The sequence below is a fragment of the Malania oleifera genome, chromosome 6 (assembly GCF_029873635.1).
Source record: "Malania oleifera isolate guangnan ecotype guangnan chromosome 6, ASM2987363v1, whole genome shotgun sequence".
Classification (NCBI taxonomy): Eukaryota; Viridiplantae; Streptophyta; class Magnoliopsida; order Santalales; family Ximeniaceae; genus Malania; species Malania oleifera.
In genome coordinates, this window is record NC_080422.1 from 836,297 (window position 1) to 850,403 (window position 14,107).

Sequence of the window (14,107 nt, forward strand, 5' to 3'; positions counted from 1 at the left end):
ACACACACATCTCAGTTCAAATATCTATTTTTAATTCATTTATTTTTGAAATTTTGAGATCATTTCTATTATAAAATTAAATTCAATCAAATCAATGGGTTACTAAGGAATCCAAGCAATAGATTTCAAAACACATGCAGTGCAAACTCAATTTTCATTATTGCCTAAACAATGAATTTATGAATGCACATATTTCAAATTCAAAAAGAGATGCATATAAAATATAAATCCACTTCCCCAAAAGCAATCAAAATAAATTTCGAGTCATTTCACACCTTACATTTTGGGTTTAGGGAGGACGGGGATACGCATCATATGAAATGTTTATACCTTGGGTTGTACCATACCAATGTCAGTTTTGTGCAAATCAAAAAAAGATAAAACTCTAGAGAGATAGTAACGCTAAAATAATATCTTATTTTTACCCAGAAAAAAAGAATTACAAAGGTTTGAAGAACATGCCCAAATACTAATACCACTACACCTATTGCTGGATGCAACAATCACCTCCCTCACCAGACCTTTTGGCGTTCTATCTGAATGGTCACATGACTGATATTATACTCCCTCCTGATGTAGTCTACAACATTGTCCAGCACCATGTCTGCATCAGCATCTGGCTTTATTTCCACATGGCAAGCCAGCAGTACCTTGCCCACGGTAATGGCCCAAATGTGCAGCTCGTGAATTGCAACCACCTCTTCCATTTCGCACAACCCCTTCTCCAGTCTTGTGGCATCAATTTCCCTGGGCGTGCTCTCCATCAGAACCTCCAAAATATTACGCAGCATCCGGATTGTTGTTCCAAGAACAACTGCTGAGAATATGAGGGTGCATATCAGATCTATAGTCTTCCACTCAGGTTTCCACCAAATGACAGCCCCACCAATCATCACCCCTATACTTTGAATGGAGTCTCCCAGTACATGAAGATAAGCCCCCTGGACGTTGATGTTCCGCTGCTTCTTCTGTTTAGTACTATGATCCTTACATTCCTTTCCACTTTCAGAGCAATTCTTAAGCAAAGGCTCAGAGAGTTGTCCTTCATAAGCATGATGGTGGTCATCGTGGTTTTTTGAGTGCTCCCCATGATGATGGTGATGATGTGTTGTAACACTTAACCCATGGCTGTGTGCATGATCATGACCCCCATGCTTATGCCCATGCCCATGCCCATGCCCATGCCCATGCCCATGCCTGTGCCCACCATTTCCATGTTCATGACCATGGCCATGACTGTGGCCATGACCATGATCGTGACCCAACAGAAGAGCCATAATAACATTAACCACTAAACCAAAAGCAGAAACAACAAACATGAGACGGCCCTGCACCTCTCCTGTTGGGTGGATAATTCTAGCAATTGCTTCATAAACAAGGATCCCCGCAAGAAGCCATATCATCTGAATGGATACCAGTGCCCCAAGAATCTCAATCCTGAAGAAGCCATAAGACTGACGCGGGGTTGCTTCCCATCCTGATGCCCACAAGGAGAACAACGAGATAGCAAAAGCTGCAACATCTGACAACAAGTGAGCTGCATCTGTTAAAATTGCAAGACTGTTGGCTTTAATACCTCCAACAACTTCGACGCTCATGAATATGACACAAAGTATAACTGCAATCAAAAGCTTCCGCATGGATGTTGAGCGCTCCTTGGCATCCTTAGAACTTGTTTTAGCATCCGAGAATCCACATGCTGCTCCCTCACATACCTTACTTCTACCCAGGCTTGTCCCTACCACTGGCACATCTCCACAAACTTCAATTACATGCCCATGTTCAGGATTTTGCACTTCCATCTGGAAAATATATCAACTAAAATTAATTTATGAAATTGCAAACATTTTACATTACAACATCTTGCACCAATGAGATGCAGCAAATTATGCTTCCAAATGCTTCAAAAAAAAATAAAAATAAAACCCATGCCAAAAAAAGGCGCAGGTAACTTGGAAAAGGCAGATGCTATAATCAACTTAAAAGGTACCATTTTCAAAAGGAGGAAGGAAAGTAGGCGGATAAAGATTCACAGAATAGGCATCAGATTCCTTATACTCCTCAGGCTAAAGCAGCGGAACTTCCTTGGTCATGTAGGGATAATATTGATATATTTTCTGCCACATTTCTACATATCAAGTTTCATAGATCACACACATCTGTCCCTAAACTGAAAATTTTTAAAAGAATCCCACCCTAATATCTGTTTATCACTGAGGCACACAAACTTCCAAAACTTGAATACCAGAATAGGAAAATTTTTTCAAGACTTCTTTTTTAAAAAAAAATTGAATTTGAATTCCTGAACATATACCAGAAAAATAAAAGAAAGGCTATAAGTATAAAAATCCTTGCAGTTCACCAACAGTGACACCAGGGGGCTCACAGACAGTAATTACTAGACTAAAAGGCACTAAACCTTCCAAAATTTGAATATCAGACTAGAAAATTTTCCCAACTTCTTAAAAATAAACCAAAATTGTATTCTTCAAAGTACAAAGAAAAACAATATAAAACTTGAACTGATGAAATACTTGCAGTTCATCAATATTGACTGCCAGATAGCTCATAACATCATCTTTATAGTAAAATAAAAGCACAGCAGGCAAAAGAAAGACAAAGACAGGGACAGGAATTATATGAGAGATGCTCAGTTTAAAAAGTTGAATCAATAAATGCAAAAATAAATAAATAAGTATAAACTTCAGATTAAAAAGAAAGAAAGAAAGATCTACACCCATCACAAATGAATTAAAAAAAAAAAACTTATATTGAAGCTCCTTGAATTTTTATTTTTTTTATTTTTTACTCCGCTTAGAATACAAGAGGAATTATTTTAACTGGACTGAAAAATGGACCAAAAGGAGTATTATCTATATGCATTTATCAAAAGTGTATAATAAATTATCTAATTGCTAGTAGGGATGGCATGTTTAATCTGGGTGAATAAGCAAGATTTAAAAAGCGGCACAAGCACAATGGGAATGATAAAAGATAAAATGGATGCAAAATGCATAATCCAAGGAGCAGCCTCAAGAAGCGATGTTCTTCGACTAGAACCTCAATGAGTGTTACTTCTTGGGACCACCCCTAGGACCTGTGAGCAACACTCTTCATATCATACCATAGGTGGAGGTTTTATGGTGCCTAAAGTGTCCATTGATTTTACAATCACGCCCTCTTTATCAAGAAAAAATTGAAAAATAAATAAGTAAAATGCAAAATATAGTCACAATGAAGCAAGATGACAAATAGAGAAGGCTAGAACCAATGCAGCTATTGCTCCTCAAAATCATTTATAGAACACTGACGCACTAAATCAAGCTTAAATATCATTGTGCATCTATTCATGCCGAAGAACCCCACATAGCAACATAAGATATGGACTCAACAACATAACATCTGTTAAAAATATGATACCAGGCATGAATGTAACAAACATAGTATCTAAAACTTTAACCAACCACATTAGCATAATTTGATTTCATAATTGACCAAAACATTAAGCAAAAGTACACAAACTGGGCCATAACACATAAGAACACACACTCACCTCAGTCTCATACAACATACTCCAACTTAAATAATTAACTAGACATTGTCTAATTTGTATAGGATGATGCATAACAATAAAAGAACATCCTGGGGAAGAAAATTGAAGAGCACAGCAAAGATTTGAAAGACTGATTAATTATACATAACATCATTAATCAAAGTGACAATTTTAGAGTTAACTGTATTTCACAACCCCAATATTGCCACCATCATCAAGCAATCAACTAACTCGACAATATCTTTCAAGTACCCACATTCCTCCTTAGAAAAGAGCGGGAGGAAGAAGAAGAAATTGAGTCCTATTAATCCCTGTACTCTTTTTATTTAGTTTTTTTGACCCACAACTACAAATTACATGGATTTGCCTTAGCAGATAACAGCTATGGAAATCACTTTCAACGAAAATCCTGCTTAAGGTCTCTCTTTACAAATGATTTCACATTAAAAAATCAAAGGGAGAATTCAATTATTTAAAGCCCTATCATGGGAAGACCTGAGGATAGCAAAAGCACCACCAAAAACTCGCACCATCCATTGATGACAGAAGGCCTAATCCTACGAAATAGAAATAAAACTGCAAAATCTAGCAAGCCCAGCAGCAGAAATTAGAGAGAGAAAGAGAAAATTTAGACAAATTAAAGTTTGCCCACATAAACGAGAATGCACAAAGAAAATAAATAATAAACAAGCAAACAACAAAATCATCTATCGCGCTTTAATAAAAATTTATCCTCAGTTTCAAATTTATATACATAAAGCTGATTGAATATTATTGGGATGGCGAAAATCTCCAAAAGCAGATTCTTCAGATACAACTTCAGCCAACCACAGAAAATTCGAACAGATAAAATTGTAAATCAGCAAAACAGAAAAGATTAAAGAGAAAGGGTGATTAAACGTAAAGAAGAATGGGGGCCACCTTCGCGGAATGATTAGAGCTTTAGATGGGCTTCAGAATCTCGCAGTGGCAGCCGGTCAATCAGATTGCATTAGAATAAGCAAATACAGCATACAGCCATATGTAATGAATGAACTAGTACATGTACATGTTCTCATATATGAGATAGAAGAAGAAGAAGAAGAAGAAGAAGAGAAATTGTCCGCTCCTCCCTCTAATTCTAATTTCTAGGGTTTTGGAAGAAGGGATATCCTCAATTTCAATTCGTTGGGTAGCGAATAAATGCCAATAAAGATCCTTTTCACAACACTTTTACCGCGATGCCCTCCTTGCACCTTCCTTCTGGGTTCTGGCATGACAATAGCATCCCCCATTTTTCTCTAAATTACACCCCGACCCTCTATAAAAGAAGTTGGATTTAATAATAATGGTGATAAATATTGAATTCAATATTCAATATTAATTAGTGGTGATAAATATTCATTAACTTGTTATTTAAGCCCATATATATATATATATATATATATATAAAACCGTTAGTTGTGTATGCCCATCATTGTATTATTTATTCTCGTACTATAATAAATTAAGGTGTATATATATACATATGACCATTAGTTGTGCATGGCTATCATTGTATTATTTATTCTCTTCCTATAATAAATTAAGGGGTATGGTTAATCATAAATGCTTACTAAAATATTACCAAAAATATGTTACACACTTCAGGTTTTAATTCAGACACAAATATTATAAAATTATTATTTTTATTAACACACCATTCTCTATCCAAAGTAATATCATTTGTCAAAATAAAATTGTCCACTTGACAAGAAAGTTTTTTCTATTCTATAAATTATTTTAAATTGTATTTGGGAGCATGAATTTCAGATATTGAATTTAGATTTGAGTCGATTTGAATAAATTTCAATATAATTTTGCATTACATCGTATACAAATTCAAATTCAAATTCAAATCCAAGACCTCTCAAAATAAGCATTTTTCAAAAAAAATATTTTTATATAAAAATTATTTATCTTAAAAAGTACTTGTAATAAATAATCACATACTACTTTTAGATAAGTACTTTTTCATATAAATATTTTTTTTTGTAAAAAAATATTATTCTATAAATGATTCCAAACAATCCTTTAATAATCTTCTAAGGACTCATTAATTATAATAATTACCTTTCATCCATTTAGGAAAATAGTGAATACTATTGCATCAATAATCTAATGTAATTATTTTTTTTTTAAGGGTAAAACCCAAATTTATAGATAAAAAGAATTTTCATTTGTCAACCTTTAAGACCATATGAAACAAATGAATTTTTACCCAATAAAATGGCATTTTACCTTTTTTTAATTGTAGTTAGATAAATTAAGAAAATGACATCAATTTAATAAATTGAATAGTAAAAATTGATAAGTTAAAAATACAATGTTTTCAAAATCAAATTGGTGAGAGAATTAGACATTCAACCGAGATTTGGATTGATTAGTCCAATTGGTCTCACTAGTTTAAACCACTAGTTGAAGTAAGTATGATAATATATTTATATTATTATTTTAAAAAATTAAAAATATACAAAAATAAATAATAAAAATAAATTAGAAAAACAAACTTAATAAGTAGTGTTTTGAAATATTTGTTATAGACCATTTTCATGCAAACAAAATGACTAAACACCTTTTAAAACCAAATAAAAAATAAAGTTTAATATTTTTACACTGTAATAACTTATCAAGCATAGCCTCAGGAAAAAAAAAATTCAATTAAAAATTCAAACTTCAAACTTCAAACTTCATAATTAAAATAATAATTGAATGACAGTCCTTCTGTTTCTAATAGATAAATGATAATCGGATAAAAAATTCAAAATTTATATTAATTGATTGACGCTAATTTAAGTACGTTTGTCTAAGTCAATTAATACATAGTTTTTTTTTTTTTTTTAAATTTTATTGAAGTTGTTATGTTATAAAATTTAATAAGCTGATTATTGATTTTGTAACGACTCGAAAATTCTAATTCTCTGATACCACAACTGTAACGCCCCGAACCTGGTGGGGCCCGAAGTGCTATTTTATAAACATAAATCTCTGATAGCATAATTATAACGACCTGAATCCGAAGTGGGGTATCGAGTAAACTTGTCCATAATTCAATATACAACAAGCAACGAAAATATATACACCATACCTCAAATACTATACTAGAGTTCTAATACCACCACAATTACACATGTATCCCCAAGCGTTCATATTACATCCCAAATAACAAAATGTATCTATGTATTTACATAAATATACATGCAAGTGTCTCACAAAAGCTTACTTCAACCTAAAAACTATCTAGCCCCGCCCCATAGCTCCCTAAGATCAGCTCCCTGAATTTCCTGAAATGTTAAAATGTTTAATGGGGTGAGACACTTCTTAGTGAGGCGAAATTGATTATCATCAGTGTGTGACTGTCATGAGTTTTGGTGTGAACAAAATATCTTCATATATTTAACTGTAAGTGAAAAGACATTTGAAAACTGTACTCACACCTATATCATTGAAAATACATGCATTCGGCTAAATATAGCCCATTTATCACAAATCTACATATATGCATAAAAGAACCTTCCTGATTGGATAACATATCACATCATGTATAAACCTCCATGATCGGATTGTGCGGTTTGAAGACGGGACTTAACCGTGGCTAGCCTACCACCAGGCTAAGTCAAAATTATCATCTGAAGTACGATTTGCCTACCCAACTGATCTGGACTCCAGAGGGGTACTCTACTCTACTCTGGCCAAATCAACTGTCAAATACCAACACTCTCAAAATAGTGTGGTTGCACTGATATATCTCTATAGCTACGGTATCAAGCATTCTGTACATCTCTGGTCAATCAGGATTCTTAAATCATATAATGCAATTTATAAATTAATATAGTATCATGATCTCATCTTCACAATTCGATATAAAACCTACATACTATAATTCTGTATAAAAATGTCATACTCTAAGTCTATATAAAATTGTATAACTCTGTATAAAACTGTATAGCTCTGTATAAAACTATCATACTAAAACTCTGAATAAACTTGTCATACTCATGTCACACGATTTGAGTGATAATCATACCATAATTAACTAGCCGAGAAAAATATAATTTTTCTTAAAATAAGAGTATGATCATCTACATAATTTTACTCAACTCATAATATAGGTTTTATAGGAAAAAGGGAGATGATCACCCTACTCACTTTAGTTTTCCCCAAATACGTATATAATAAACAAATCATCATTTTCACCAGTTTGATTCATTCAGAAAATCATATATAACATTTCTGCATACAAATATTGTAGTTGAATCGATTCATATTTAAAAATAACTGACATAATCTATTCCTCTTACCTTGGCCCTAAAGTGGTTCCTACGACATCCAAAAGACAAATCCACTCTGATTAAAATGTTTAGAAGTGGAGCTAGGATCCGAATATGATGTTTGTTTTTTAATTTGGCCGAAAAACAACAAAGAAATCTAGAGAAAGAGAGAGATGGACGGAGGTGAGAGAGTGGCGATAAAAGGGGGGGAGGCTCCCTGGATTTTGATTTCAATTGATTGAAATCAATTACTTCCTAAGTAAGTGTGTGTATATATATATATAATATTATTGTAACACCTCGGACTTGAGAGTGGGGCCAAAAATTCTGGGACGAAGTTGGTGAAAGGCAAATTCTGGGGCCAGGGATTGTACAATAGACTTATGAGAAAATCAAACTTATTTAGGAAAGAATTAAAACAACTCAGAGTCGACAGACAAACTATGCAAATACCCGCCGACGAGCACTGGAATTTGGTGTAGGAGATAACGTATTTTGGAAAATTGCACCAATGAAATGAGTGATGAGATTTGAAAAGAAGGGTAAGCTAAGTCCTAGGCATATTGGGCTGTTTGAGATAATGGAAAGTATCGGTTCAGTTTCCTACAGGTTAGTGTTAGCCCCAACACTATCTAGGATTCATGATGTGTTCCATGTATCTATGTTGACAAAGTACATCTCGGATCCTTCACATGTGATAAGTTATGAGTCCTTGGAGCTCAGAAATACTCTATCTTATGATGAAGTGCCAATTCAGATCTTGGATCGTAAAGAGCAAGAATTACGCACCAAGAAGATCCAGTTGGTAAAAGTGTTGGCGTAACCATGCAGTTGAGGAAGTCTCATGGGAACTAGAGGAGGAAATGCGCCAAAGGTACCCATACTTGTTCAATGGGGCCCAGAGTTAGACAGATAATGTAATAGTTCAGGTAAGTATTCGTTTGTATGTAAGTAGGTTTTGTATAGGTTAAGTAGTTGAGTGTAATTAATTGTAAATCTAAATTTGATGGTTTTTATGTTAAGTGGTTTTGAGAGAGTTTTGATTTGGTTATTGTAATCTCCTAAAGTCGTTTATGTAACCACAGTATTCCTCCGCCACAAGTGAGGGTAATTAATAAATTTTCAATGAATTTTTCAAAAGTAATATAAGTGTTAGTTAGCAAATTTCGAGGACAAAATTTATATAAGGAGACGAGGATGTAGAGACCTAGAAAAACGATAATAAGAAAAATAATACGGAAAAAAGGGAAATCGGTTTCGTGCCTGACCAAACCATCGACGGTTTGGTGAGCTTAGAGAAAACTGTTGATGATTTTGAGTTACTAAGACCCAATAAGGATAAAACGGTAAAAATCGGTTTGGTTATAAACCAAACCATCGACAATTTCAGGGAAACCGTCGACGGTTTCGTCTGGGCAGCAACTTATATATAAAAGGGCTTAGGCTCATTTGTGGGAAAATTTTAAATCTCTTTTCTAAGGCCTAGCAGCGAACCTCGTCATTTTAATCGGAGCAGATTCGTATTTTGGGGATTCTAGGCACCACTCCAAGGTTAAGACATCGTTTCAGGATCCCTGCAACAATACCTTTGGTAAACAAGTAAGGGGAATAGATCATGTCGATCATTTTCAAAAATTTAACTACTTAAATTATAGTATTCGATTACATGAATAGTACATATGATTTTTTGGGTATTCAGCCATATGGAAATGATAGATTTTGAAATTTATTATATGTATGTTTTGAGGAAAAACCTAGTATTTGAATTTAAATAAACCCTTGGAAAATTTATACCAATATTTTCAACAGAATAAAATAGTTTTTCAGGCAGATGATTATATAATGAAATATTTACTCAAATTGTATGGCATGAGTGATGAAATTATGACAGAGTTATTTCAGAATTTTGATATGATAGATTTATACATAGATTATGATATAATAGATTGATACTGAAATTATGATATGACATATTTATACATGATTTACTAAATTACAGATTTATTTTCAGAATTCATGATATGAAAAAATTTATATTGAATTCATGATACGACAGAATTATACAGAAACGTGACATGAAAACTTTATGCAGAGTTATGAAATGACGGCTTTAAGCCGAATTATGATATGTTATGCCGATTTATACCGAGATAGTTATGATATGACGGTTTATATCGATTATGATTTGACAATTATGACGTGATAATGAAAACATAATTTAGATTTATGAAATAATGAGTATGCAAGGAGATCATGATAACAGTTATATTATAAATTGTACTATATGATATCAAAACCCTGATGGACTAATTATGAGTAGAGCACGGTATCGTATCTAGCTAGCAAGATCCAATAGTGTAGCCCCCCTATGTCCGGCCCGAGAAGTGTTGCGGAGAGTAGGATGGATTCGAACCAGGCTGGGTGTACAAATCAATCAGTGCAACCACACTTCTCAGATAGAGTGTTGGTGTTGGATAGTCGATTGGCCCGTGAAATGTTGCGGAGAGCAAGATACCCCCTGGGGCCAGCCTATGAAGTGTTGCGGAGAGCAGAATGGGTCAAGACTAGGCTAGGTGGGCAATCGTACTTACAAAATTTATATTTGACTTAGCGTGGTAGGCCAGACATTGCTAAGTCCAGCCTACAGGCCGCACAACCCAATCATATGGGGTTATTACATGATGTTATATGAATATCCATCCAGTAAGAGGAAAAATATTTTATGTATAGATATATCAGATGATTTACGTACATAGAGAAATCTATTATGATAAAATATGTTTATGTAGAAAAGCATGTATGTTTCTAAATATATATATGTATATATGAGTACAGATTTACATGATTTACTAGTTAAAGTTAATTATTTAAAAGTTATAAGTTATGCTACACTAAAACTCATGTTACCACACACTGACAGTAATCTATTCCATCTTACTGAGAGGTGTCACACTCCTACAATCTTCTGCACCCAGTTCTCTGCTACTATTGGATCGGGTCCTCCAGTAAACGTCGGAGGGTGCCTGCGAGTGAACCTCTCTATGGTACAACCCGTGGCAGTAGGAGAATGCTCATGTCTCCTAACACTTCACCCGATCTCTCGCATGATCCGCCTCGTCAGACCCTAAGGCACATAAGGAGACCCATCACTCGCAGTCCCCTCGGAACCACTTTCCAACTTGTTATCCTTGGACTCCATTCTGAAAATAGGATAGGAATCGGCTAGAATTCCTATATCATGCACAATTAACACAATCATTGAAATCTAATCATGTTAACTACAAATCTCATGGGTCCAGGTCTGTCCAACCACACTGACACGAAACCATCAATGATTTGCCGTGATTTTACTAAAATTGTCATTCTAGGAAAAACATAGAACACTGCCAGTGGGTCCTCGTCTTGGTACAAGACAACCCTCGACCTACTCTACCCATTTCCTACATCTTATACTCTTGTATATACACATATTTATGCCTAACCAAGTCTACAAGACCTAACAACCTGGTTAGCTCTAATACCAAGTTGTCACGCCCCGAACCCGCAGATGGGCCCCAAGGTGTGATTTGGTAACCTAACTTGTCTCTGTATCAATTAAAACATATATGATACTACACTGAATGAGGGTTCAACCCCGTGGGATACACGTACACCCTATACACATTCATATACATATACCTACACATCATATACGCAGCGGAAATGTTATTTCTAATACATACAACGCACCATACCAAAGTCTATACATAACTAGAGTCTACGCTCCAAAATACAGTACATACCTCGAGTGTCTACAAAACCTAACAATGACCACTCGATTACAAAAATTAGTACTTACTCAAATACTATACGCGGCTAACCGACAACCACGCTCCTGAACACTAAGACGCTAGTTTCTGTTACTCGAATGACTTGAAAAATATTTGTATAATCAGGGTGAGACATCTCTCAGTAAGGAAGAAAACAAGTTATATCAGTGTGTGGTACATAAATGTTATTTCAACATAAAACATAACACAATACAGTTCTGGTATTTTCACAATATAGTTCCAATACATACAATACAAAACATACGGTCAGTGTCATCATACTCATCAGCCAAAACCGATCGCATTACATGGAGCACCTGATACCCTGCAATAACTGAAGTCCCACGGCGATATCATTGCTAATACGGTGTCCACTTACACCCATCGGTGACCAATCGGAACAAACAAGCAATATTTTACACCCTCAGATATAGAACCGGATACTCTCGCCCACGGTATTTAGCCGAGACATGGCGTTTGCCCACGGTAATTAGCCGAGACGTGGCAAATTTCACAAAACCTCGAACAATTTTAGAACTCATGTTCCTATACCCCTTAGCTTACGGTAATTAGCCGTCATAACTGTTTTACAAAACCTGGAACATTTATATACAACAGTTCATTCCACACTTATTTGGTATACAACAAATCATATCATTTCCATTTCGAGAATACAATTTAATACAAATATAGGTACGGTCATCTCAATATCACCGTTTTATACAACATACGATTTTCCAACAAAAATAAAGATGATACCCGAAACCTCCAAATTTTCCCAAAATAGTAACCCGAAAATCCCGTATTTTCACTCGATATATTTTCTTAAATAAGTAGCCAAATCATACATACAATCGTAAACTACATGTCTACTGATTATAATTTCAAAAATAACTAATATAAATAGAATCCCCATACCTTTCCCCGAAAACCAAAACACAAGCTCAACGACTCCAAAACAACAAACCGAGGTATCAAAACCTAAACAACGAAGAACAATATTTCCTTACAATACTATTCTCTACAGATCTACCAAAACAAAAGCGAAATTGAACACTTTCCTTGGTTTTGGGTCAAAATTCGAAAATCCTTGAAATGAAATTCCAATCTACTATAAATGTAGAAATTCTTCTTTTGATCCACGTAGCAATGTCGGATCGTTGATTCTGGCAACAGACGGCCCGAAATCTAAGAGAGAGAGAGTGTGCGTTCGAGTTCTAAAGACAGAGAGAGAGAGGTTTTTTGTTTTCTTCTCAACTAAGCAAGTCAAAATATATTTATAACTTAGTTGACCCGGCCAAACTCGTCGACGAGACGTAGTCTTCGTCAACGGGCCGCAGAAGGAAATTCATCGACGCCAAGGTGGACTCGTCGACGAGCTTGAGATTTCAGGATTTCTCAAAATCTCTCAGTATCTCCTCGTCGACGAGCTAGTGAATCTCATCGCCGAGCTGCACAAGAAACTTAATCGACGAGAAAAGAAGTCTCGTCGACGAGCCCTACTGATTTTTACCCTTTTAAATTTTCCTTCTCTTTTCTTATTTATTTAATACACCTATCTCGGGTCAGGTTCTTATAGACGTTATTGGTAGCAAAAGAAATCTAAGAGAAAATCTCATAACTTTCATGTTGAACATTTTTTTAAGATGAGAACTGATTGATTGAGAAAATTGCTCATCAATGCGGCGACAAAAACATGAAAGGAATTTTGAAAAACTTGTTTTAGGGTTTTCATTCCAAAAATGATTTTAACACTTTGAAATAATTTTTGCATATTTGTAAAATGATTTTCAACACTTTGAAATAATTTTTGCATATTTGTAATATGATTTTCAACACTTTGAAATAATTTTTTCACATCTTAAAAATGATTTTCAATGAAATATAGAGTGCCTAAAATCCAACTAAAGTCACCTATGAGCTTCTGCACATAATCAATGATAGTGTACTTATATAGGTCCTATTTGTAAAATACATGAACTGCTTTAAATTCTTCATGCTTGGACTTCATGAGTTCCATAAATATCTTCATAGTCTTCAAGTTTGGTCTTAATATGATCCACGTTCATAGCCAAGTATCATCGTCTTGTACGCTTCATGGCTTTCCACTTTGCATCTGTTATTGTGCTTAATACCTTAATTCCTGTAAACATACTCAGTAGCACAATTAGATGTCTTGGTTTGTCATTATCAAAATGAGACGAAACCTACTCTTAATTTTGCATATATTTTAATTTTTTTTAAAAATAATAATAATACAAATACATTGTCATGTTAATGTCAATTAATTTAGTCAGTTAGACTAGTCAACTTAAGAATTGAGTAGGTCCCTAATTTAGTTATCAATTCGATTTTCAAAAATATTACACTGAACCAATTTTCTCAACTTAATATAATAAATTGATATCATTTTCCTATCACAATTTAATACAAGAGTAAAAAAAATGTCATATTAC

The 14,107-nt window shown here is 34.4% G+C and overlaps 1 protein-coding gene across 1 annotated transcript; it reads right to left on the reverse strand.

The window, feature by feature from the left end:
* Positions 1-397: 397 nt before the first annotated feature.
* Positions 398-4,861, reverse strand: LOC131158805 (metal tolerance protein 1-like). Its single transcript, XM_058113684.1, has 2 exons — positions 4,475-4,861; positions 398-1,802 (listed from the first exon to the last, which is right to left on the reverse strand). The coding sequence occupies exon 2, from the start codon at positions 1,800-1,802 to the stop codon at positions 513-515; it is 1,290 nt and encodes a 429-aa protein (XP_057969667.1). The 5' UTR covers positions 4,475-4,861; the 3' UTR covers positions 398-512.
* Positions 4,862-14,107: the final 9,246 nt, after the last annotated feature.

What these genes read in the sequence shown, in the direction of transcription:
- LOC131158805 (XM_058113684.1), bottom strand. Translation starts at nt 1,802, where the DNA reads ATGGAAGTGCAAAATCCTGAACATGGGCATGTAATTGAAGTTTGTGGA.